The 27,594-nt window shown below is 35.2% G+C and overlaps 1 protein-coding gene across 50 annotated transcripts in view; it reads left to right on the forward strand.

Annotated features, from left to right (window-relative positions):
- NFIB (nuclear factor I B) overlaps positions 1-27,594 on the forward strand; it is a 452,087-nt gene that overhangs the window by 399,347 nt on the left and 25,146 nt on the right. For 13 of the 50 annotated variants that reach the window (XM_045373242.2, XM_045373246.3, XM_065530508.2 and 10 more), the window contains 4 exons: positions 9,295-9,429; positions 14,386-14,570; positions 18,658-18,823; positions 21,875-21,957. In XM_045373242.2, coding sequence (XP_045229177.1) covers positions 9,295-9,429; positions 14,386-14,570; positions 18,658-18,823; positions 21,875-21,957 — 569 coding nt within the window. The remainder of the gene's footprint in view (positions 1-9,294; positions 9,430-14,385; positions 14,571-18,657; positions 18,824-21,874; positions 21,958-27,594) is intronic. The other 37 variants (XM_045373249.2, XM_045373256.2, XM_074017464.1 and 34 more) reach the window with 6 other exon arrangements.

Below are 27,594 nucleotides of genomic sequence, written 5' to 3' on the forward strand. Positions count from 1 at the left end.
ATTTAAAAAAACAAACTGTCAAATATGAAGAAGAAAATAAAAATCACCTGTAATCCCATCACAAAAAGATAACTTCTGTTAATATTTGACTGTATATATGCTAGCCTGTTTTTCTGTGTATTTTTTTCCACATTTCAGTGCGTTCTGTTTCTATGAACGTATTTTTGCAGTAAATTGAGCTTATATGATATATGCTATTTTGTAAGTTTTTTTGTCTTTATAATCTAATGGCATTTTACCATATCCTTCAATTTCCTTTTTTTTTTTTTTTGTGACAGAGTCTTGCCCTGTCACCCAGGCTGGAGTACAGTGGCACGATCCTGGCTCACTGCAACCTCCACCTCCCTGGTTCAAGCAACTCTTCCTGCCCTAACCTCCCCAGTAGCTGGTATTACAGGTGCACGCCACCATGGCTGGCTAATTTTTGTATTTTTAGTAGAGACGGGGATTCGCCATGTTGGCCAGGCTGGTCTCGAACTCCTGACCTCAGGTGACTTGATCCACCCGCCTGGGCCTTACCGTGCTGGGATTACAGGCATGAGCCACTTCGTCCAGTCTTCCACCTTGTAATGAGTATATAATATGCCATACTTTGGCTATACCATAAAATTTTAAATATCTACTTTGCTCATGAATATTTAGATAGTTTTGAAGCTTTTATATTATAAAAGAGATACAGTGAAACATCATTGCATGTAACTCTGTGCCTAATCTGATTAGGTGATTCTTGTCTAGTTCTTTTCACTGACCCCAGTCCTTAGCATACTGCCTGGCATGAAGTCACCAAATAGAAGTTCAATGAAATTTTGCTACAGGAATAAATACATTCCTACTGTAGAATTACTAAGTTAAATCTTATATCAATGTCTAAGGCTGTTGGTAAATATTGGCTTAGATCTTATCAATTTACATTCCTTAGAGCAGTGCCTGAGTGGCTTAACTCCGTTGTTATAAGCTGTAATAATTTCAATGTAGCACATGGCTCTATAAACAATTTCGAAGCATGTCCTCTGATAGAAATTTATAGAACATTCTTTATGTCCCTGTGACTTTACCCATGCACCTCTTTTTTATCATTTATATGTCATTTAAACCATCAAGGAACACACCATATATCTTCTCCCTATGAGCCAGGATAGCTCCATTTGTGAAGAAAATGGAGAAATTGAGAGGGTATTGTACAAAGGATTGTACAAAGCTTTCAAGTAAAGGCAGAGCTTACTTGGTCTCTCTCTCCTTTCTTCCTCCTCCAGGACACACTCCGTCACCCATCATCAGTCCTTTACTTTTTAGGTAAAACCTGTTAAAGTAAGGATTGCTGTCATTCTCTACACGGAGATCCTTAGAAATAAATACATCAAAGCTTTGGGCTGGGATCTTAAGTATCTGGCAGGCTAGATGCTGCCCCAATCTGGCCTTAATAGTTGTCTTATTCTACATGACACTCATACAGTTGTAAATAACCTGGACACTTTCCTCTCCTCAACACTGTTTATCCCAGGGCAAAAACAGAGGCTGAGAAATTGTGATCTTTTTAGCTTTCAGTTGGCAATCATCTTCTCTGCCTTCTCCTTGTCCTCTGGGAACAGAGCCCAAACTCTTTCCTTGTCTCAGGACTGACTCTGGATTTGTGGCCTGAAGTAAAAATGTCAGATTTCAGCTACAAAACTCATCCCACAGACTTGATTTGGTAGCCTCTCATTTACTACCTTATTTATTTTAAATAACATTATTATTTTATGCAGATGGTTCATTTCTTTTTCATGTTGTCTTCCAGCTTCCACCCAACATTTTAATGGAAAACAGAAATATCCCAGTTAAGCTAAAGCTAATTTTTCGCTTTCAGTGCTGTATTGCTTGACAGAGTTTCCGTGGAGTGATGGATGTGTTGACCACCTTTGCCTTCACCCAATAATGAATTTGGTCTCTGAAGAGGTTTTCAATATTCCGAGTTTTTGTATATCTATAAAACTATTTTTTAAAAAATCTGTGATAGTCGAATACTTTCAAAAGTCCAAAAATTGAAGAACTTTGAAAATTATGAGGGTGTATCAACTTGATAAAACTTGTCAATCCCAGCCATTGGACTGTCTCTAAGCTAAGTGTCTTTATGTATGCTCTTTCAAACTCCTCTGGTCAATATCATACCAGAGGGTCAAAGTTAACAGAAGTTTTGTAACTGTTTTCAATACACTCTGAGTTTTCTTTTGCCAAAAAAAACCAAAAAACAAAAACAAAAAAAACGACAACGACGAAGAAAAAAAGGGAGAAAGGAAAAAAGAAGACCGTGTGCAATGAATCAAGCCAATAATCTCAACACTTTCAAAGGCCAAAGCAGGAGATCTCGTGAGATTAGGAGACTAGACCAGCCTGGGCAATATAGCCAGACCTTGTCCCTACTAAAAATTTAAAAATTAGCTGGGTGTGATTGTGTGCCCATAGTCCTAGCTACTCGGGAGGCTGAGAAGGGAGGATCGCTTTAAACCAGGAGTTTGAGGCTGCAGTGAGCCATGATTGTGCCACCGCAGCCTGGGCAACAGAGTGAGACCTTGTCTCTAAAATAATTAAATAAATAAATGAAATTTGCAAAATAATAAAAGATAGAAAGGAAAAAGAGGAATCCTGTAAATTGTTCAGCAACTTGATAATGTGAAAAATGAAGATATTTAGATATTTTTAACAATGATTATAGCTTTATAAGCACTTAGCAATAAGACAAACCTTAACATTAAATACCGGAGAATAAAAGTAGCCAGCAAATGGTGACTTGTATCTCTAGGGTTCATTTAGACTTGTTTACAAGTTACAAGTATGACATGCAAATAAGGAAGACAACTTAGGAATATGTAAAAGAATTGGACTTTTAAAACATTTTGAAGCAATTTGCTTCTTTGTTAACCAGATAGAAATAGGACTATTCTATCCTAGAAACAGGCCTAAATCCTAGGCCTGGCACAGTTAATACATTTTAATTTAGTGATATGGTATGCTGAAAATAATAGCTTCCAGAAATTCAAGAATTCTTGTGTGTTCTTACATAATTAATTTGAAATTGTTAAAAATTGTGTTACTATAGGGAAGAAAAGAAATTTTTCAAAAAAGAAAATGATATGTTTTCTATGTAGGCTTTAGAAGTCTGATTTGTAACCTTAATCTACTCGAGCATATTGGAAAAGCTAACATATTGCTCTACTATATGTGAAAAAGGAGCAGGTGTCCCAGACAGGCAGGTGTTAAGGTGGCTGTTTGAGCTTGCCCTAGATCACTAGTTGACTTCAGTGAAGTTCTACTAACAGGTGGCTAACTGATTGGAGTGCCATGTGACATTTATCCCGGGAGCGACTTGGATGACAGGCTGCTACAGACTGAGGAAGGGGTCTTTGCTTTGATGAAGAAATTGCCAAAACTCATGTCTCATTAGTGTTTCCTAAGGTTCTTTGGAAGTGAACAACAGTTTAATTAAGGGCTGACGTAAACACGTTTCTGCACACTTTCCCTGCAGCATTTTATCACATTAGAATTGATCAAAATTGTTGCCTTGGGCTGACTTGAACAGATATACATCTGGAGCGCCATTTGTGCAAGCTGCTGATGAGTCGAGTACATACGCTGTGTTTCACAGTGACTCTCTTCCTTTGTAGATGAAATTACCTTGTTGGGAGATGAGTTGATCTAACTCTTTATTTGCTTAAGCCCTTATCTCTTTGAAGTGATGCTGTGAAATAAATGACACATCAAGGCCCAGGAGGTATATATGCTACAATGCCAAAAATATATATAGTATGGTCAGGAAAAATCATGATAATTTGATTTTGCAAAATACTTATTTAAAGGGATGCTTAAGAATAAATGAACCAACTTTATCAGTAGCCTACTTGAACTTTTTTCTTACATGGCAATCTTTTATTACATATTCAACTACACGATGAGTTTCTACAGTCATAGCTAATTTTCCAGTTATAAATGTAAACGTGGGTGTACACAATGAAGAATAACACCATCAGTGTGAGTCTTTTTTAAAAAATTATTCTCTCTAATCTGTCATTAAGAAGAATTATTTCTGCAATCCAATATTATTATGATTGCAATTATTTAATGTATTTTTGTCTTTAATTTCTGCCCTCTCTACTAAAGCATCACCAAGACAGGAACCAAGTGCTTTTGTTTAGCATCTTGATGCTTAGCCATAGTTCCTCGCACTTATTAGAATCTCAATGATTGATTTTCTTTTCTCTTTGCTTTATAGTCAACTACTTCTCATCTGGTGATATTTATTCATGGAACATGAATTTTAAGATATGCTGGCTATGGTTATTTTTCTCATCCTGCACTACTAGTCATCACTTCATAATACAGTTTCTTTCACATGCAAGAGATTCTAAAATAAGCTGCCTAGACACAGTGCCTGCTTTACCTCTTCTTTCTTTCATTTCTACTTTTTTTTTTCATTCTCTTCCCAAGTAGCATATTCTTCCAGCCTCTACATCTTTTTGTGTATTTGATAAAAGCATGTTCCTTAGGAGGTAAGCCATTAGTCAACTTTTTTAAAAAAGTATGTTCAGTGGATACAAGTAAATAACAATGAAAAATCCATCAAGTAATATAAGATACAAACAAAAGATCATTAATGAAATCTAGAACTCAGGGTTTTCCAAGAGGGATTACTTAAGGAGAAAATAAGTTTGTTCAGTGGATAAAACATTGTTCTATGGGTGGAATAAGGAGAGTGGAAAAGCCTCATTTTCTAGTTCAAGGGAATGTCACAGACCAGGGATGGCACAGAGTTAAAAACATATTTCTTCTGCTCCTAAAGGAAGCCATAAGAAAATTAGCTTCACTAAAGTTTGAATAAAATGGAATAACAAAGAAAAAGAGCTATTTAAAAATGTGATATACTGTGGTAGATCTTGCAATGAGAAAGATACTGTTTGAAGGATACGATGCCAGCTGCTGGTTTTTATAAAATGCCATGGTGAGGAAGGCCTGGTGGAGACTAGGAAGAAAATTTTTGGTCCAGCCAGGTACAAGTGAAAAGGGTGGTGAGAACAGAAAAAGAAATCAATTTTTTGGAAAGCTTTTTATTCTAAAATCAATTGATTTATAAATTATTACTTTCTAAATCAAATTTAAATTGTTTTGTCTGATTTCAAGCCATCACTGGCCTCTAATTCTTCCTCATCAGCTACCAGCAACTCCTGCCTCCCTTCCACCAATAGAAACATCAGCTAATCCTTTGCCTATCATCTTGCATCTCTTTTCAGTTTCTTTATTTTATGTATTATTCAACTTATGCATTATTATGTATGCATTATTATTCAAGTTAATCTTTTTATGTATTATTCTGCTTGAGGGACAGTAGATTGTGAAAAGCGTGGCATTTGTTTTTCTTCACAGAAAGGTCACTTTAAGGTATCTCTTCTATATATTCATTCGTCAAACTTTTTTTATGGCATATGAGCACATTAAACATAGAAACAATATCATTGTTCACCTTGGCATGAGTCTTTTAGACTGTGGACATTCAAAATAAAATTAAAATTAAAATAATACCAGTTTGGTTCATGATTAAAATGTACTAGCTAGAAACTGTATCCTTACATTTTCCCCAGATAATTGATCTTTTATATCCCCTTCTAGTCTAGAGAGGGTTTTTCTTTGTTTTTTGTTTGTTTGTTTTTTTGTTTGTTTTTGAGAGGGGATTCACTTTTGTATCCTCCTAAGCTCTTAGCATAGTGCCTTCTGCGTGCTGTGTAACAGTATATTTTTATTAATGGGCCAAGAATTAATTTCATTTAATCAGAAAACAAAGGCAATTAAACCTATATTCTGATACTACCGTTCTTCACCTGTTTCTAAAGCAAATCCTTTCAGTTTGGTCAGTAAACCTTCCCATTCTTGTATTTACTATTATAAGTTACTTTTGTTGTTTAAGGAAAGAGTTTGTGGTTCCTTTTGCAGCTTGAACAGCAAATTTTATTCTGTTTCTTCTGTGTTGGTCTGTATAATCAATCCTCTATGAAGGTACCACTATTATTAGGTGTATGCCCAAAAAAGAATTGAAAAAATAAGTGGACCCATAATAATTACTCAGTAAAAACAAGTGTGTCATTTTGGCTAAGAAGATACAAATGTTTTGCTTCTTAAAATTTATATAATTTACATTAAAAATTACATAATCATCTTCAACTTCTATATAAACACCCTTGATTTATGTGCCCTTTACAAAAGGAGACCCATGAATTTGACTGAGTTTAATGAAAAGTCTGATATAGTTACAGTAGTTTCAATTGCATTAATTGATCCTCTTCTCCAGAAACGACATACCTAGAGTGACACTGTTCTGTTTCTCAAGCTGTGGTCACATTAATTTTTTTTTTTTTTTTTTTTTTTGACAGAAGTTTGCTCTTGTCGCCCAGGCTGGAGTGCAGTGACACTATCTTGACAGGCAACACCTGCCTCCAAGGTTCAAGCAATTCTCCTACCTCAGCCTCTTGAGTAGCTGGGATTACAGGTGCCCACCACCACACCCAGCTAATTTTTGTATTTTTAGTAGAAACGGAGTTTCACCATGTTGGCCAGGCTGGTCTCGAACTCCTGACCTCAGGCGATCCACCCACCTCGGCCTCCCAAAGTGTTGGGATTACAGGCGTGAGCCACTGCACCTGGCCTAAATTATTTTAAAATGATGTATAGTTATGCTTTATTATTTATTCTATGGAACTTTTAGAAACTGATTTACCAGTTACGTTTTACTTGAAATTTATATTAGACACAGGTAAAGCAGAAGAGTGTCAATAAAAAGTTTCCAGTTTCTTTTTCTAACAGTCAATTTTAAATTAAAAGTTTGGAATGGAAAGTTATTGCATAATCTGTAACAAAAAAGACAAAATAGAGGTTCTTTCCACTTCTAATACTGTATGTCTATGATTTTACATCCATTAGTTAAAAGTCTGTATTTGTAGTATTACCTTTTGAAATCACATAGCTCTTAAGCAAAATTAAGTATTATTTTTGGCATCTTGAAGATAGCTGAAATGAACTTCCTTTGTCTATTTTTTAAGCCGTGGTTTAAAATTTTTTTCTTTTTTTTATAGTGGCCTTAATTTCTGTGGTTTTATGAACAATTTATTTCTGTTTTTTTTTTGAAAAAGAAATACTGAAATGGTTCTCTGACTCATCAAAGTTCTGATAGATTCACGACAGCCAGTTAGTCACAAATTGTAGCTTACAGCTACAAATACGCCTGGCATTTTTTGTAGACTGTGATGTCTACTGCCTTTACAGTAGTATATTCATCCTTTAAATGCCACCATACTGAAAAATGCATATTTAATTTTATGAATGCCTTTAGCAGAATTTTTCAAATGATAAAATGTAGTGATAATTAGTTTCTTATATTAATAGTACCATAAGGTCTTTTTCTCATTTCAAAAAAACTCAAAAGTGCAAATTGTGTACATTTTGATGTGTAATACAGTTTTTTTTTCTTTTAAGAAAGATTTATTTTCTTTTAGAGATACATGCTGAAATACTTAGAAGCAATATTGTATGATATCTGGGATTTGCTTCAAAGTACCACAGGGAAAGAAAGTGTAGATAGGGATAAAGATGAAATAAGATTTGTTATGAGTTGATCATTGCCGAAGTTGGGTCATTGGTACATGAGGATTCATTACAATTCTGTCTACTTGTGAATACAGTTAACATTTTTCATAATAAAATACAAATTTATAACATTTTACTATAGGTTGATAAACTTCCATTAAAGTCAACATAACTCAAGATGTTAAAAGCAAGGCACATCTCTAAACTCCCTATTTATTCCAACAAACTGCATGGTATAGTCTCTTAGTCAACTAAGATGGTAACAGTCTACATCACTTAATAATTTAATTGGGTGAATCCTGTTAAAATATTTATTGCATTAGCTCTATCATGATTCTTATTTCAAGCTCTCATGATCTATCTTTTGGCAGTATTAAATATTTATGAAAAGAATGAATGAAGGAAGCCTGAAATCTCTGAATTATTTTCCTATCACATCACCTTTTGCAATTCCTTCTTACTTGTCATATCGCCTCACTAGATTTTAAGCTTTAAAGGAGCCAAAAGTGAGTCCAGTTCACCACTGTGTCCCAGGCTAGTACAGTGTGTGGCATAAATTCGGTCTTGAACAAATATTTATGGAATGAATGTATTGATGAATCTGTCTTCTAAAGTGGTCTTCATGATTCCTGTCTCTGTTTTGGCCAGTCCACCCTCCATGTGGTTTCTGGGGGGATTGCTCTAAGCTGTCATTGTGATCATGTTTCACCCATCTATGGTGTTTCTCCCATGAGGGTAAGCATTCAGATGTTTGTACAGGAAGCTGGAGACCCAACAGCCTGTGGGACCTGCCAGAGGCTTGCTCCTCTTCTTCATCTTTCACCACTCCACACACTGTTTACTTGTGTATTTTATGCCATCTTTTTTTTCTGAGCATTTCCTCTCTGAGAATGTCATCCCCATTCACATTTTGAAAATGATGCCAATGGGAAATACCTTCCTCATCCTGGGGAGACTGAGACGATCTCTGTCCTGTACATCGCAGCTGGGGATGTAACAGCAAATGCTCTCAACACACATTGTACCTCTCAACTGTTCACAACTGTTTTCTTCTCATCATTTTCCTCCTCACCAACAGTGAGCATCCCTAGAGCAGGAATTACTTTTAATTTCTTTAACATCTTCATTTTCGCGGGCCAATAGAGAAACCCAGTAAACGTTTGCAGAAAGAGCAAATAAAAGAATGTATTTTTTTGCTAACCAATTGAATGAGTTTCCCATAAAAGCTGTGAAATCAGTAATATTGTGACCAACATACCTGAAGGTTGTTTTTCACATTTGCACCAGTTGCCCTCTGTTTTCACAGTGTAGTCGCCAGATCGAAAGACAATCTTCTGAATCGTATAAATTTAAGAATGAAATGCTGAGGTAAAGAAGGCCTTTGTGTGAACCAAGGGGCTAAAGGAAACAAGACTTTGGGGTTTTTTTTTAGAGGTTTAAGATTTATTTAGTAATGGGAACAAGTCTGATGATAATTTTAATGAAAGCTTCTGCTAGCTTCCATGGAGACTGAACGAGTGTTTCAGAGCTCCAATATAGCTGGATCGTTGACATTCAGAATATATTTTGTAAAAGAGCCAAAGTGTGAGAATACTAAAATGTTGGAAGGTGAGATCTCTCATTATGTTGACATGAACCTTAGAGCTTAAGAAGGTCATAGAGCTTTGGGTTTTTCTCTGTTTCTCGCAGATATGTCTTCTCCAACTACTATGAAGAAGCCTGAAAAGCCATTGTTCAGCTCTGCATCTCCACAGGATTCTTCCCCAAGACTGAGCACTTTCCCCCAGCACCACCATCCCGGAATACCTGGAGTTGCACACAGTGGTGAGGAGTTTCAAGCATAGAGGAGAAGCCTCCTTCTTGTCTGTAGGGCCCAAACCCTTAGGGATGGAGCAAAAGTTTATAAATATAGCTATGGCAACCATATTTTCTCAACCCAAATGGGGAGGGGCACAATCCGATCAAATATTTTTTCTTCTCGATTTATGAGAAAAGATTTTCTCCAGGTGCAGTGGCTCACACCTGTAATCCCAGCACTTTGGGAGGTCGAGGTGGGCGGATCACGAGGTCAGGAGTTCAAGACCAGCCTGACCAATATGGTGAAACCCTGTCTCTACTAAAAATACAAAAATTAGCCTGGCATGGTGGTGTGTGCCTGTAATCCCAGCTACTCAGGAAGCTGAGGCAGAAGAATCACTTGAGCCCAGGAGGCAAAGGTTGCAGTGAGCTGAGATCACACCACTGCACTCCAGCCTGAGTGACAGAGCGAGACTCCATCTCAAAAAAAAATTAAATAAATAAATAAGATTTTCAAAGTCTTACAAGTAAATAATATTTATAATATGTATTTTAAAATTGCCTTTATCAAAAAGATTGTTATCCGAAGAATGTGGAAAATATGTGTACATAGCTGTCTTTATTATAGCTTCAGGATTGGTCCTGATATTTTACTAAGGAAAAGATGGAATTTCAGGTATGTTGCTGAGTTTAGAGTATTTCTAAAGGCACTAAGATACAAGGCACTATTTCTGTAGATGTTATTTTCTACATATAAATCGATATTTATCTATTTGAGAGTAATCAGAGAATAAAAGGTACTTTTCTTTGACAATTGTTTCATATGCCCAAATCCTTTGGGCTAGTACACTTGATATTGTGTCTAATATCTTAATTTAAGTAGGAAAATAAATCTAATATTTGACATTTGTACTTTAACCAACAGTTAATATCAAATCTTTCAAAAATTAAAAATGAGATACTGCTAATAATTAACACTGTATACTTTTTACCTATTGCTCTTAATTCCTAGAGAGGAGTAGACTGCATTTTATGTAGGAAAAGTTATATATATATATTCATATATATGTTAATAGTGAAACTGTTATTGGTTAAAATTTATAGTTAGGCACTTCCTCATCCTTCTAACTACTCAAATCTGGTTTTTAAATCTTTATGCAAACAATGTAACATCTTTTAAAGTCCTTATTAGCTTTGGTTTGTAAGTATATGTTGATATTTATTGGTGCTATACTTAAAAAATACATGGCCTTTATTGCTATCATTAAAATATTATGAAATTGAGAGAGGACTATACAACTTAAATGTGGTATAAGAACTTTTGCATTTATTACCTATACCATTGAGATAGGTAAAAAAAAATCAATAACTGTTTCATAGGTTTGTAATGTTGAATATTTGGACAAAATTAACTGAGAAGTCAAATTACCCATTATTTATGACACCTGATAAAAATATTCTTATTTCTAACATGTGAAAAAAGTAGACAGTATATTTTTATATAATGAAACAGGAGAGACCTAGATGAGCCCTCCATCTTGGTCCTTCACCCGGTATTTGTTTTGTATCTGTATATTAGGACCTGTGGTAGGCATCTTGTTCACAAAAGATCTTTTCTGCCCTTAAAGAGTTCAGGATATAGTGGGGAGAGAATGGGGCCATGTCATTGGCTGGGCATCTAATCTGAACATGACTAGATAACCTGAAGAAGGATTAGATAACCTGAAGAAGTGTGATGGCAAAGTTCACCACAAGAAGGAACAATAAACTAGGAAGAAGAGGGGCAACCTGGGAGGCAGAGGGACATACTGGGAGGAAGAGGGGCAACATGGGAGGCATAGGGGCAAACTAGGAGGAAGAGGGGCAAGCTGGGAGGCAGAGAGGCTAACTAGGAGGAAAAGGGGCAAACTGGGAGGCAGACGGGCAAACTGTGAGGCAGAGGCAACAGCATCTATCAGTGCATTAGAGGTCATTGCAGCAGGGAACTGCCATATAGCCAAGGATCCACAAATCTCTTCTTCTGGCCAGAGATGAGGCCAAAGAAGTGATCCAGGACTCGGTCGCAGAGCACATGAGGTTGTGTGTACTGAAAAAGCTGTTGGGATTTTACTCTGGAAGCAGTAGGAAGCCATTGAAATATTTTTAGCAGAGAAGTTACATGATTGTAATCGTATTTTTAAAAAGTCATTCACGGAGCACTATAAAGAATGTATTGGAAGGAGCAAGACTGAAGGAAAGAAGACAATTAATAAGGCTTTGCAATAATGTATGCAAAGAATACAAATATGTGTGTATGTATTTATTCTTTCATAATAAAGGAAAACTTTTTTTGTCTTGTATTTTGCTTTTCTTATTTTTTTTCTTTTTCTATTTCTTTTTTTTTTTTTTTTTTTTTTGAGCCAGGTCTTACTCTGTCGCCCAGGTTGGAGTGCAGTGGCGTGATCTTGGCTCACTGCAACCTCTGCCTCCCAGGTTCAAGTAATTCTCTTGCCTCGGCCTCCCGAGTAACTGGGATTATAGGCAGTCACCACCACGCCCGGCTAATTTTTGTATATTTTTAGTAGAGATGGGATTTCACCATGTTGGCCAGGCTGATCTCGAACTTCTGACCTCAAGTGATCCACTCCACCCACCTCGACCTCCCACAGTGCTGGGATTACAGCCGTGAGTCACCATGCCTGGCCTGCTTTTCTTATTTTTAAAGGACTAGAATGGCTTTTATGGAAAAGGTAGTCATTTTTACTCTCAGTTTGAAATACGATGTTTTACCCAGTTATATCAGGCCACCTACAGCTCATGCAAGCACCATGTCAGGTTGCCCGTAGATTTGAGTTCGGATTTGATTTCTGCAATTTCAGTTGAAAAGAGATCTCCTCCAGAACTGTTAAGGCCAAATTAATCTCAAAACCTAAAGGACCCAAGATGGAACTATGTTTATATCTTTCCAGGGTTTGTGTACAGGTGTGAGCAAAAATCGTGGTTAAAATGAGCTGAGATTAAGAGCACTTAGACACTAAGTAAAAGATGCCCAGTTTTTGTTAGATGTTTGTATTTCCTTAAATGATACTTTCAAATGGATATATTTCTTAAATAAAGTAATATTTCAGTAAAGAGTTTTGTTTTAAGAAATATGCATTTGTTCTCTGAAATGCATACATTTGGTGGAGGATGCTGAAACTTCAGTATGTAGGAAGATTACATGCGAACTTATTTAAAACATACATTTTTGTGCCTCACCCCTAGAGGTCCTGATCCCCTAGGTCTGTGTGTAGACCAAGGGGTCTGTATTGTAAGAGCAATACAGACAATTCTCAGAAACAGTGCCCTGGTGGACATTCAGAGAACAAAGTTGCGACTATAAAATTGAATTTATGTTTCTTCTATTATATACATTCTTAATTTCTTGTATTTTCTGAAAAAGTTTTTTTTGGGAGAGGTAAGCAATACATCCCACAAACAGGTCCCCCTACCCACAACCCACATAGTTTGAAAGTTGGAGATAAATCATTCCAGGTGATTTCCCTTTATAGGTTATGGTTAGAATTTATTTTTTTTCATATTCTTTGTTAAGTTGTCTCATAAAACATTAGATATTTATCATTTATAATTTCCTATCATTTGAATTGGGAAATATTAAATGGAAAGACATTTACTCTTCACTTCTACATATATTTGTTGGTAGTTTTAATTTGTATTTCTATGATTATTTCTCTCAACATTATAGAGATAATGATCACATGATTATACTCTTTCCCTGTCTTTCAAACTTAAGATTTATATTTCAAAAACTGAACAATAAATTATAAGAATACTAATGTTGAAAAGTTATAGTAAAATTGAACATTGTCCACATTGCATGTGTTTTATATAATATTTCCCTTTATAAAAATATTATAAAATATATGATTTATGGGTAGAGTGATATACTTACCTATATGAAAGTTTAAATTTTCAGTGATATGTGTTTTATTCTTGGTTTTACATTAACAATATCTTTTAAACAACATATAGTAAAAGTTAAAGTAGAAAGAAAAATAGTCACAGAATAGAGCTCTTTTGGTTTTGAAAGAAACATTTTCATTAGGAGAGTTTCCAGCTCTATGTTCCAATGTTCATAAGCATTTATACTATGACCAGACAATTAAAAATGACATGAGATGATGTTGTATTAGTTATTGTCTTTCCTTCTAAACAACTGCCAGGTAGGATGTATAGGGAAATGATTTATTTGAAATTGAATTTCACTTTTTAAGTTTGGCAGAAAATTTGTGGGTCTTTTGCCCTCTACTTAATGCTGTGATTTGCTCTGGACTTACAAGACAAAGTGTTGTTTGTTTGTTTGTTTGTTTGAGACGGAGTCTTATTCTGTCACCAGGTTGGAGTGCAGTGGTGCGATCTCAGCTCCCTGCAATCTCTTGTCTCCTGGATTCAAGTGATTCTCCTGCCTTAAGCTCCCAAGTAGCTGGGATTACAGGCACACACCACCATGCTCAGCTAATTTTTGTATTTTCAGTAGAGATGGGGTTTTGCCATGTTGGTCAGGTTGGTCTCGAACTCCTGACCTCAGGTGATCCACCCGCCTCGGCCACCCAAAGTGCTGTTATTACAGGTGTGAGGTACTGCACCTGGCCTAAAGATTTTATAATCAAAGAATATGTTTCCAATGGGATATAAACGCTCAAAGAAGTGTTTTATCAAGTATTGACGTAACCTATAAAAGAGAAACTTATTTTGTAACCACTCACAGAGCTAGGAAGCAAGATTGTTCCTTTTCTAGAGTGATGTTTTGTCTCTGTGTAGTTAGCAGTACTGGTGTTGAGAATAAAAGTGAAGAAGTAACTTGTTTTAGGAGAGCTTGGTTACATCCTGGCGACAAAAATGAATGGTTACCAGTTTTGTGGTTTCACAGCATTCTTTAGGATCAGAATGGACCAATAAGGTAACCAGCTGACGAGCCAATCTTTCCTTTTCTGTCTTCTGCAGTCATCTCAACTCGAACTCCACCTCCACCCTCACCGTTGCCATTTCCAACTCAAGCTATCCTTCCTCCAGCCCCATCAAGCTACTTTTCTCATCCAACAATCAGATATCCTCCCCACCTGAATCCTCAGGATACTCTGAAGAACTATGTACCTTCGTATGACCCATCCAGTCCACAAACCAGCCAGGTAAAAATAAGAGAGAAAATAAGATTAGCACCTAAGGGAGATGGGACGGGTCTAATTCTGAGACACAAAGGTTAGTCAGACAGTGTGTCTGGCAGAACGTCAAGCCTTGAAATCCATCTTCAGGAAGTTGCTTGGTGACTCAATAAGTTTTTATTTAAAGGTGGCTGAATGACAGGTAGGAAGTGTGTTGCCCCAAAGGGTAAATTTGTGAAGATGGTTTAATGTTTTTAGATTTTCATTGACGAAAGGGAAAGTTTATGCAGAAAGTACATTGACAGGAAAGCTCTGGGCTGGAGTTCACACCTCTGAAATACCTGATTTGACACAGAGACAATGTGCTTATTTCAGGCAGGAGTAAGGTATGTGCTAAAATAAACACACACAAAAGAACTTACAGTTGTATTTGTAGACCAACTATTAGGTATTAAAATAAGCTTTGGTAATGTAAACATTTTCAGTGTTTGATGACTACTTGAATATTCTTTGTAGAGACATGACTTACATTTAATAATGAGTGACATTACTAGAAGCGTCTTTTTTTTTTTTTTTTTGTAAACATTGTGCAGTGGTTTTTGGGATTCATTGTGTAAGTGTAGTGACTCATGAGCATTTCTCACTCCCCTAGACATGCGGTTTCTTCTACCAAGAGGTTACTTCATTGCGATTTGGTATTTAAGCGTTTTCCACAGTCAAGTAGACAAGTCTTTGTACCAGACCTGGGGCTATCGATAATTGTAATATCTAAAACGTGTAATGTAATTTTGTTATTATGATCTAGTATTTAGCTTTGCTGCTTTACCTCTAAGACTCCTGTCCATTCCTTATTATACCTTTTAATACTTTGCAGATTTTTCACAAACATTCTATCATTACTACAGTGGAACACTTCCTAAAATGCTAGTAAATAGTGTGTGTCTATCAATTTATAATTAGCAAAGAAAGGTGAGAAAAAAATCCCTTTGGTCTTAATTTGTTAAAATGAAACAAAATGGTCCTTTCTGAACTTTTAATTTAGAATAACAACATATCCAGGACCCTTTGGGTTACTTAAAAAGTTATCATTACTTTTAGTTTGACTAAGACATTAAACTCAATATTGAATTTTGAATTTGAAGTTAAAATTACTATTTGTATTTTAGAAGAAAATGTTAAAATGTTGTAGCACTTTTCATGACTGCAGTACTAAAGACAGCTAAGTAAAAGAGTGGGATCTTAGTATATCGTTTAGAAATAAAATTTGTTGTCAGCGCATGGATTCAGAAGTCTCAGTTCCATAGAGCATTTTGCTAGACTCAGCTGGGAACAGTGCACACAAGGTCTGATTTTAATTTGTGTAGAATTTCCATGAATAACAAAGTCTAATTAAGACATCCATTAAAAGTCCTTAACGTTAATTCAGTGTGGAAAATCTTAGAGTTCCATTGGATTTTTTTTTTTTTAACTGATGTCTTAATTAGGCACTGTTAGGGGAAAAATTATGCAAATTAAAATCAGGCCCTTAGTGTTACACATTTCTTTAATTATTCAGTGCTTGTTTTACGTATATTTCAATTTCTTTATAAGTTAAGAGGGCATATTAGGTGATAATCTGCCTATATTGTTCTCAGTTTTTCTTCACTTTTCAAGATACATATCACCTTCTAAGAGAAGCATATTACTCTCATCTCAAAAAAAAAAAACAGCAACAAAAATCTCTCAGGATTTTGTAAAATAGGAACCGTGTGTAAGGTAGAATAATCCTTTCCTGATGCTGTTAGCTTCACCTTCAGACCAGACATCTCTCTTTTCTATCTACAGTATGAAAGTTCCATCTGTTAACAGCCTTAAAATATAGAAATTTTTAGTGTAGCTTTGTCTATTTGAACCAGTAGAAAACTAAGGAGAAAATAGCCCTCAATTCTTCTGACCCTGAGTTTTAGGAAAGTTGTCTGCATTGGCTTGAGAATTCTTTCTTTGTCACCTTTATTCTTTTCAAATGAGAGAAGTGTCTATTAGTTCATGTTGTTCAGTTCCAGTAGATGAAGTTTGTAGAATGGGCAGGATAGGATAATATATTTGGTGGCAGCATTTCCTTGAAATTATTGTCAGTCTGCTCTTGTTCCAGGTAGGTACTTTCATACTGTTTTGGTGAACACTGTATATAGAAGCATTTTTACCACTGAATGTACCACCAATGATAAAATGAGACCTGTCTTCTTTCTTGAGTGTAGGATGTTTAAAGCACTTATTTCCAATGTTCAGATAACCAGAAATGGATGGTCTGCTATAGAAACAAACTACTTTTTCCCTTTGAAAGGAAAAATGGGTCTTTGTAGTTAACTATAGATTTTTTTTAAGGAACAGTATATTTGCTTTGATTTTTAACTCCAACTCAAAACCAATTAATTTGCATTTCAAAATAGAATTCTTGGTATTTACCGTTTTAGCTCTAGAAATGGAAAAAAATCAGTATTCCTTCACCATTCACCTCTAGTCAGCCGTTGCTTCCCAGTATTCTCCAGCGCTGCACTGATTTTGATTTTTAAGATAAGCAACTGAGATGCCTTTTCCTCCCCACAGCAATTTTGAGATTAATTGCATTACTGCTGCACCAATTATAGTGAGACAGTCATGCTATTCAATGGAATATTTTGAATAAAATTAGTTTAAACATGTAACTCTCCCATAGGTTTCCATACTGGAAAACTCTGGTCAATTTTCCTGACATCAAGTTAAATACTTAAAATTACCCATGATGAATAGTCAGGATATTCAAGAAGTCCATTTTCTTTATAGAATAAATAATGTGGCCTCTGAGGAGCCTCACCGAAGACTTAGTTCATGTCTCTAAGTCACAATATTTAAGTGTTATTAGCTCTTCATCTTTTTCTCTAAATAAATGTCTACTTGTAATTTATGTACAGATATTTAGATAAATATTCTGCTTCATTTTTTTTTTTTTGCCTTTAACAGTTCAGATTATAAAGACTATATACTTGCTGAGAATAGCCTCCCAGCAAATTGTGATGAACACCATGCAGTGGAGAATTCCAACATGGGTATAATAAAAAAAAAATAACATTCTCTGTCTAGAAAAATATATTCCACTATTTCTTCAAAGAGTGTATCCTTAGGATTTTGTTTCCTACCACGGAAACTATTTTTGTACCCAGGGGCTAAAACTCAGATAATAATATCTTTTCTATCATTGCCCAGGGGATTTTCTCAGTTAATTCCCACAAATGTCAACAATAAATGTTTTGTGTAACTCTCCATGCACCACCATGGATGGAAGAGTAACTCAAATAACAATGCTCATTTGCTTGTCCTCTGCTTCCCCTCAGTACAATTTAATTTACTTTGGAAATCTTTTATTTGTAGGTGTAAGGACAAACCTAGCTCAGCATTTTATATCATTGTATGACCTCTGAAAGTTCAGATGCTTTAAATCTCATTCTGTCTTCTTGTATTAGTAATCATCAAAAGTTGACTATAGATCCCGGAATCTAAATTGCCTAATGTGTGCATCTGAGCACACCTGTGTGTGAGAGAGCTAGAGTTTTGTATGCAGGAGAATGACTCTTGACTGTAAATGGTGAAGATTCCAGAATTCGACGTGTTTGATCTCCTAGATATTTTTGTGTCCTTTGTTTCAGTGATATCATCATGTAGGTGAAAACTGTGTTCTAAAAGCCAAAACTGACTCATTGTAGAAAATGAAGAGTGGAGAATAAGGAATCACTGGGTTCCAACTCTAGCTAGTTCAGTAAAGAATTCCAGTTTAGCCTTTGAGCTAAGCGTTTAAAACTGCACTTGAGTTTCCTGTCCTACTGCATGAAGGGATCAAGTCTACTTGGCTCTCAGGGGTGCTGTAAAGAGGAATTAACCTATACCATGACGTGCTTTGAAGATGAAAACCTTTGAAATGCTGCTGCTCCTTATTACTACCAACCATTGACCGGCCTCTCCAACTCCGACTCGAGAGGGCCTGTGTGGCGCCTGTGTGCAGTGTGCTGGATCCACACAGTCGTGTGTGCTGAGTGGACTTGTTGGACAAGATGACTGCCTTTTGGATTGCTTCACCCGGCATTCTGTTTTTGTTTTGTAGCCTAACAGCAGTGGTCAAGTAGTAGGGAAAGTGCCTGGCCATTTCACTCCTGTCTTGGCACCCTCTCCCCATCCCAGTGCAGTGCGACCTGTGACCCTGAGCATGACAGATACTAAACCCATCACTACATCCACTGAAGGTGAGGCAGCTTCACCTACAGCAACCAGTAAGTATATCTGTAGGAAATGAGAAATGTCCATCAAAGGCACCATTGGATATCTGATCCAAGGTGGAAAACACAGCAATTTTTCTAGCTACCCGACCAGATGGAGATTTCTCATTTAAGTGGAGCCAGCAGGCATGGATGTGGCCCTGCTATCACAGGCTCTCTCTTCTCAAATTCCAGTCAGTGAATCATATTTGAAAAGGGAGAAGCTCATTTGTTTAAGTGAACAGCTGTAACAAAAATAATAAGTCATGCCTGCTTGTTCAAGGTATACATTGAAATTGCACTGAGTAACATAACGCAGAATACAAAGTTTTCCTATCACCCAAAGAGAGATTAGATAATTCCTGCTTATTGGAGCATTCCTATAGAAATCAAGCCCCTTCACAAAGCAGATGGATTCAATGCCTCTGTAAGGTAATTGCATGTTTACATCATTGTAGGTTATGTCATTGTTAAAAACAGACACATAATGTTGGGAACAGATGAGAACATTTCAAAACTTAGTATTAGGCACATGTAAGCTACCTGTACTTTCATTATCTGCAACCTTTTTTTTAAAAACCTTTTGATTATTTCACCTATCATGGTACATCAAATACTGTGCTTTTTAGTGTGGACATAACATTTAAATGTCAGAGATTTAGCCAGTGAACCTTCCTAACACATACCAACAAGCCACATCATTCCTTTGTTTTTTGATGTAAAATACTCAGAAGTATAGAAGAAATTACTTTTGAGGTGGTTTCACCCAACTGTCAGCTTCTTAGTACTGGAGCTGGAATGTACAAATTAGTGAAGTAGAATGGATAAAGCTATGGAATTGGTGGAATTAGCCTGCACCTCACCAATTGTACAGATATCTTAAATTCAAATATTTTATTTTTCTTTCTTAGAGCAAGAAAATCCCCATGATCTTGAAATTTCCATGTGAATCAGAGACAATCAGGCATGCACTACTGGCTCTTTCTCAGCCATTGGAAAGATGCTCTTTTTTTTTTTTTTAATGGTTTCTAAAAGACTACAAAGGGACCCTATAAGAAAAATGGACAATGCTTTGTACAGTGAATTCAGCATTTCTTTCTCAAAATTCATGAGTCCTGTAAATTAATAAGTTCCTATAGGCTTGTAATACCCATCAGTAATTCTTAATGCTTAGAACACTTCCCTGAATGCACAGATGGATGTGACCCACTCAGGAAAATCTAAAAATTATTTTGTTCTAAAAGTTTGCTATGTGCGTTACAGTCACCAAAACACTAAGTACTAATTTTAAAAGTGGATGTCTTGACATCTTTGAGCAAGCAATGTCAGCAATTTAAATAAAAGCACATAGAAAACAGATTTTTTTTTAAAGTAGTTGAAAGATTATCACAGGATAAATGATCAAAACCAAGTTCTAGAAACTCTGATGCCTACTCTTATGAAGTTATTAATAGAAGAGATTCAGGAGAGGATCAGACCCAAATGATCACAGCTCACTTATGGGAGTACCCTCAGCCTGTTTGTTAATGAATTGTTTTTATACTTACATACAGGTTGTTCAAAAAGGGATCTGATTTGACTAGTAAAATTACAAAATATTCAAAAGGAATATCTTGGTTGTATAAAGATGGCTGCATCAGTCCATTTTCCACTCCTACATAAAAGAAACATAGTGAGTAGTTTTTCTTTCCTATAAACAAGCTTGTAGCTCCAGTTTCCTAGGCACCACCAGTAATAAAAGGCTGATCATTGAATTGATACAGTAGTATGGTTAAAGAAAACACAGAAGCCAAGGAAAGCTCTTCCTCATAGTTGAAAAGAAAAAGCAGCATAGATTTGGTGCTCTTCTGTAAGGGTGAGGCTCCTCTCCGGCTGTCTGTGAGGTGTGGTGAATTCCAGAGACTTGGAGCTTCAGTAAGGATCACTGGTTGCTGATGACTGCCTTGCATGGCCCCTTATTCAGGAGCAATTAAAATATGAATTGTGAGCATCTTCACTGTTTTTAAAAAGTTGACCTAAAAAAGCTTCCATGGATCAAATTCTGCAGTCCTTTAAGTGAACAAGGCAGAATTAATATATTGGTTTTAGAAAGCCAGCCCATTTAAAATGAAGCCTGGATTCTTCATTAATCTGGTGGTTTTAAACCAAACAGTGTAGCTTTCTTCACAACGATAAAGGTAATATGTGGTAATATGGAGCAGTGGGATTGCCTAATTCTGGGATGATACCTTACTCCTTTCCTTGTGAAAAAAAACAAAAGTCTTTAGGAGTAGCTCCCTATTCATTTTTTTTGTGTGTGTGTATGTGAAAAATTTACTCTCTACCAAAAAGCAAAAAGCAATTGTACAAAAAGTACTTGCAAATGAGACTCTAACAATATAAGGAATAGTCACCATATATACTTACTACCTAGTGGCCAACTATTTAAAGGGTGCATCAGCTTCCTTCCTGGATCAATTACAAGAAATTGATTTTTGTATTTGTGCTAATGGGAAATATTTTTTTCAAAAACATTCCTATCAGACTGGAGGCCATTTTCACAAGTAAAATACCGAGCTAATTCATTCTACATGATATAGGCTCCTCCTTCATGATAGTAAGATTTGATTTCCTTTTTAGCAAGACTTTTAAGTAAGACATTTTCCATCCCATATCATTAAGCACATCTGCTTAAATTCCATCATTAAAAACTGTCACTTTTTCCTGGTGGACTTTCAGTCTGCTTTACATTTAGAATCATATACCATCATTGATTATTTCATATTAGACAACTAATATCTGGTGAAAAAGTACAGCAGGACAGTTACTACAGCATGTAAGTGTGAGACACCCACACTGAAGTATGAGATCTGCTTTACTGGATAGATTTTTTAGGGGGAATAAACTAGTTGATTTGAAATCAATTATTATTTCTTTTCTATCACTTGGTATTTACTTAGAAGAGAAATGAAGACACTTTTTTTTTTTGGTTGCAAATCCCACTTCTCTGGGTTTCTTATACATGGACAGGGTGTTCGTTCTGATAGTTCACAATTTTTATCTTTGTTTTTGTTCTTCCTTAATCAGCCTACACAGCCTCAGGCACATCTCAAGCCAATCGATATGTGGGACTAAGCCCAAGAGACCCATCCTTCCTACATCAGCAACAGGTGGGCAAGTTTCACCCAGGTGTGACGGTGTAGCCACGCTTTCGCTTCCGTGCTTCTCCATGTTGCCTCTCAGATCCGGACTCAGAAGGGGGCTCCCGGGGTTTCTGAGACCAAAACTGATCATTTCATTTCCCAGAATTTTTTCTCATTGATCCTTTGTTTCTCACCTCTTTGAGCAGAGTTTCTCAAATTGGCTCATGACCTTTTCCATCTCTGTAGCATATATTGATAACATCCATGAGTAATAGTGTTTCAGCCAAAGTGTATTTTTCTCAGTCTCATTGGCTGTTGAGAACTTCCTAGACTATAGCTTTCAAAGACAAAAACTGCAAACTGTTTTAAAAGCCAACTAGAATAGAAGCAGTATATAATTCGAGTTTTTGAGTGATTTCGTATTTTCCAGATGTTTTGCTCTTCACATTTGTATTTTAGTCCAAGATGATGAGTTATGAAGCTAAAATCTCAGGCGACACTTCATTCCTATTTTAATAGCTTTAAATTGGTTTACTGATTTCAGATGTGATAAAACACTTTTTTTGGTTCTGCTTTCTTACATCATTTATGTTTCTAGTCGCATTTTAAATTTCACATCTCATTAATGCTGTAAATTTAATGCAAATGAAGTGTTTACCCAAACTGTGAAAATATACAGCCAGGATTAATGGTGACTTATAAACAAATCAACCACAGTCAAAAGCATGGACCATACCAGTGTAGAAATCCCACAGTTCTAGTTACAGGATAACAGAAATAATTCTAAACAGTTCCAAATTTATATATATTTTATGATGCATATGTTTGCTGCTCTCAAGTTATGATAGCAGAGCAGTTTGAAATTAACAGTATGCAAAATATTACATAGGGGAAAATTAGGCTATAATAAATAATAAAGAGCTGGTGTTAACTAACTTGCTCTATATTTATAAATTGCCTGTGCATATATGAGTTTTTGTATAGGTAGTAAGATACTTTTGCCCACTTCGTTCTAGATCTGTTCACCTCACATACCCTTGTTGTGGCCTACCTCAACTCTGCTTGGTGTAGAGTTCTCAAGTCCTTTCCAGTTGCAGCCCAAGGGGGCAGACTGCATATTAAAGGTCACCACATGCAGAGCTCAGAGAAAATCATAAAGATGATAGCTTATTCAGGATATTTGATGTTTTGCCAGGTTTAAAAAAAGCAAAACAAAATAAACCAAAAGAGTGAGAACTAACTGAAAACATCTGTACACAGTTATGAAAATACCAAATAATAATTAGTGGTTTTGCCAGCCATTGGCTTTTCAACATAATTCTCTGGAATGTTGCTTTTTTTTTTCCACCTCTAAAATTGCTATAATATTAAATGAGTTATAATTACTATAATATGGTTCTATTTGACAAATGTATGTGTCCATTGTATTTTTTAAAAATCATATGCAGGATGTATAGGTTTGGAAACTTGTTCTTTTAAAAATCATTACACATATTCTCAGGAATACTTTTCTCATGGGACTTGCATTATTCTTTATGACACATCTCTAATTTCCAGTTAATTTTTAATTCATAAAACATGCCTCCATTATTTAAACCTTTAACCCCAAATGCTAGTTAGAATACTCTAACCAGTTCCATGTATTTTGAGGCAGCCTTCCTCCTCCACTACCCTAACCTATGGCAGCTTTAATTTTCTTACCCCTTATGATAAATGTTGAAACCTCATGTAATTATGATTACAAAAGTCCGTTAATATGAGTTACTTCTCCTTTCACATATCTAAAAATACATCAAGAAAACTTAACAAGCATCATGAAAATATGAATTTTAATGTAGATAGCATTCTGGCACATGATATATTTTAAAAACTATGAGTTCTAGAACTATAAACTATTTTAAAATCAAAGAAGACAGCCACTTATTTAAGTGGACAACACTGAATCAAGACCACTTACAATATGAATACCTTTTGTTCAGTCAACTATGGTTAATACTTATGGAATACATGATATATATTAATCCTTGGAAGCAAAAAAAACCCCATATGTTCTTTGTAGCTAAAAATGTTAAATACCATGTAGATAGATAATTTGTCCTCTATATGTAATAAAAGAGTTAGTGCTTTTTAATTGAAGAAGCCCATATATGCTTTATTTTATAATGAACTCCAGCTTTGAGGCATGCAGAAAATACCTATAAATGCATATCTTGCTATAGATGTATAGTAGTAAACTAAGGCTAGAGTCAAAAGCCTATTCATTTTAGCTTTTCAAATTTTAAAAGAATTATAGAAATGAAGTTTTATGTTTACTATCCAGGAATAAAGAGACAGAAATAGTTTAAATGACTTCAGCAAAGATTATTCTTTCCTACAGTAGAAATGAGATTGATTTACTGTGTCCTTTCATTACTTTGCAAAGATTTAAAAGAGACTACTCTTCTAGAGGCAGTTTCTCAATGCATTTGGTTTAAAGCACTCAATGATGAATGAAAAGGAAAATCAAGGGGTACATGAAATAAAGGTAATCAATCATGTTATATTAGCTAGAAGAAATTCAAAATTAGAAAGGCAGTGCTTTAGTCTGAGAGGCTTCTTTTAAACATTCCCTATAGCCTTTAATATACATGACCCTTTAAGAATAAATATCGTCACCAGGTACATTCTTCAGTTCATGGTGGCTGCTTTGTAAAGATCTATCCTTTTAGATTATGAAAAGTACTGATGTGTAGTTTTGAATGTTGTTTTTTTCTTAGAAAAGAACTTCAATACAGTCTACATAAATTAGAGTTAATGATAAATTTAAAGTGGTTGTGTAATTTTGACTATTTTATAAATAATCTTTCCACAAGATGATACTACAGTGGAGTTTCCAATATGGTCATTTTCTAATACATAAGCATACTAGCATTATCAAATTAAGATGAAAAGCTTTATAATGTTAAAATGAACCCTGTACTTCACCTGTAAGAGTAATACATTCATATTGTCAAATCTGAATACTAAAAGTATACACTTTTATATCATTTACTTGGTACACAGACAATTGTTATTAGTAATTATACATCTTTTTGCTCCTTTTTATAATGATTATTGCTGATGACATTGGTTGCTAACTGCTTGGGAATACTAGTTTATTCTGACTGGAAGGAAGTTCACCTATCATTGAAAATAGATCTCATTTGAATCTAAAAATAAATTCACATAGTCATGAAGACTATTTCAAAAAGGTTCATGTAAACCAGTTGATAATCTGCCATTAAAAATAATCCTGTCTAATCAGTCATAACAGTCAGCACCATACCAGCTGATCAGTATTTGACTTTAGACTTTTTTCTTTATCTCTTAACACAATCTTGAATCCTTTTCAAGTTTAGAACTAGTCTGTCTTTGGGATTATTGGCTTAGTTATTGCATTTGCTATTGGCATGGGGGAAATCTTAAAATCAGAACTTCAACTGGAGCTTCATTCTTCTTTTCTATTGGAAGATGGTTTGGGTGGCTTGAAGAACTCATGGGTCCTGCTTTGGCAAACTGAACTCATTAGTCTCTGCTGAGAAATGTCTTTTTATGGTTTGGAACATTTTCAGAAATGTGGAACACCCCCCCTCCTGCGACTTAACTTCATAGAAGTTTAGTAAAATGTAGTATATCCTTTTCTCTCTCATACGTTATAATTCATGAACACATTGTGCAAATTCATTATGATAGGAAATGAAGGAACCACATTTCCCAAATTTTATCTCCCTGAGAAAATGGGAGCTATCAGAGTGTTGGATGTTGCTTAGAAAATATAGAAATTATTTTATAATTCAGTATAACGATTTTAGCATGGATGAATAATATGAGACAACTTACTTGAATTAGCACCAGTTTCTTATCTGGTCAACCTCATAGTGAGTTGCTAATTTCAGGCCTCCTTCCTTTGCTATCATAGAAAGTTTGGTAGTATTAATACAAGAGAATCTGGCTAATTTGATTATCACCATTACTTTTGAGTCTAAGGTCATAATAGGAGCCTAAATTATTACTGTTGTACATCAACATATATTTAAAAATCTCATTGTAAGTTGGAAATAAAAGTTTGCAGCTAAGAAGCTTCTTGTTTAGAAATAAAATTTCACCATTCGAACAAGCCATTAAAGTACATATTAATTTTTGATGTATATTTGAGATTTCAATTGAATAAATTAGGAGCCCACTTTTGCCTTCCCTAAGTGAGACAATAAAGTCAAGTAAAGTCTAGTTTATAAGAAATCAGTCTTATTTTCATAATCTCAAATTATAATATCCTGACTATACATATATTACCTATAATAAGAGCTAATGAATCAGTGGCCTGATCAATTCAGGTCTTTGCATTACTTCTCACAATTGCATGGATTTTATTGGTGCTTGGGCTTCAGCATGTTACATCTCTTGCATGACTATATAATGCTGTTATTTGAATTTCAATTACTCGTTTAGTTTATATTTAAATTGTTTCAACACTTTTCTTATACACTTTTGTTTTTAAAACTAGAATTTGAAAGTACTTCTCATTGCACTGAAAATTTCTGTTACACAAAATGGCCTTTTTAAGAAATTACCTCTGTAGGATTTTTTAAAAAATAAGATATTAGTTTAAATCTTCTTATAATATTTGTCGTGGCAAATGGCAAAGCCAAAGCTTGGTACTGCCACTGGAAAGGTAGTCATTTATTAGAGGCAAGCAATTAAAAGGACACAAGTGGACTATCAACAAACTTTTCAATACAGTCAGGAAGCAGGCTATCAACACTTGGGCTGTTCTTATTGTGTCTGTTATCATAATTGACAGCTTGACGTAAAACGCTATCACATGACTTCTGGGTAGGTATGTAAGTGGATAAGAGGTCACTTTTCACATATGCTAGCTTGAAAGGAAACACATTTAAAGGAAGTTTCAGTCGAAATAATGGCTATGCAAATGTTTAGCTCTTTCGCTAGTTCTTAAATTCAAAAAATTCTTCTATTGTCTGTCTTTTGTCATTCACTGGTTTGTTCACTTACCTTTACTGGGAATCAAAGACTAATATCCAGAAAAGCTGTTCTAATTGATGTAAAAGTAAAATTAAGTTTTATGTAACCTTAAATTTTAATCAACAAAAACACAAGTAAAAAATTATCTTCTTTTCTGAAAATATTAACTTAAAAAAAATCTAAGTTGAATCAGGGAGGTAGAGGGAATTCTGAAGGTTATATTTACAGATACCTTAGCTTTAAATATTCTTGAGCTGCACATGAAGGACAGGGTAGGAAAGGAACAATGACAGGCAACTGGTATAGTGGGTGAGAACCAGGGATTAGGAGTCAGAAGGTTTGAGTTTTAGTGTTGATGTGACAGGGCATTTCTAACCTTGGACAAGTCCTTAAACCTTGGAAAGGAAAATGAAGAGGTTGAACTTCATGAGCTCCAAAGTCCCTTAAAGCCTTAAAATTTACAAGTTATAGTAGCTTCTAATGGAAAAAAAAATTCATTTTCTAATACTCATCTTATGATTTATGGTTTATAATGTTTATTCTGCTCATGGACTATGCATACTCATTTAAGTTAATTCTACTTCTGCTAATTAAATTAAATATCAAGAAACATGGGTTTCAGAAATTGGCTTTAGAAGTGACTTTTAAGATATGAGGATGATC

This window comes from Macaca fascicularis, chromosome 15 (genome assembly GCF_037993035.2).
Source record: "Macaca fascicularis isolate 582-1 chromosome 15, T2T-MFA8v1.1".
NCBI lineage: Eukaryota > Metazoa > Chordata > Mammalia > Primates > Cercopithecidae > Macaca > Macaca fascicularis.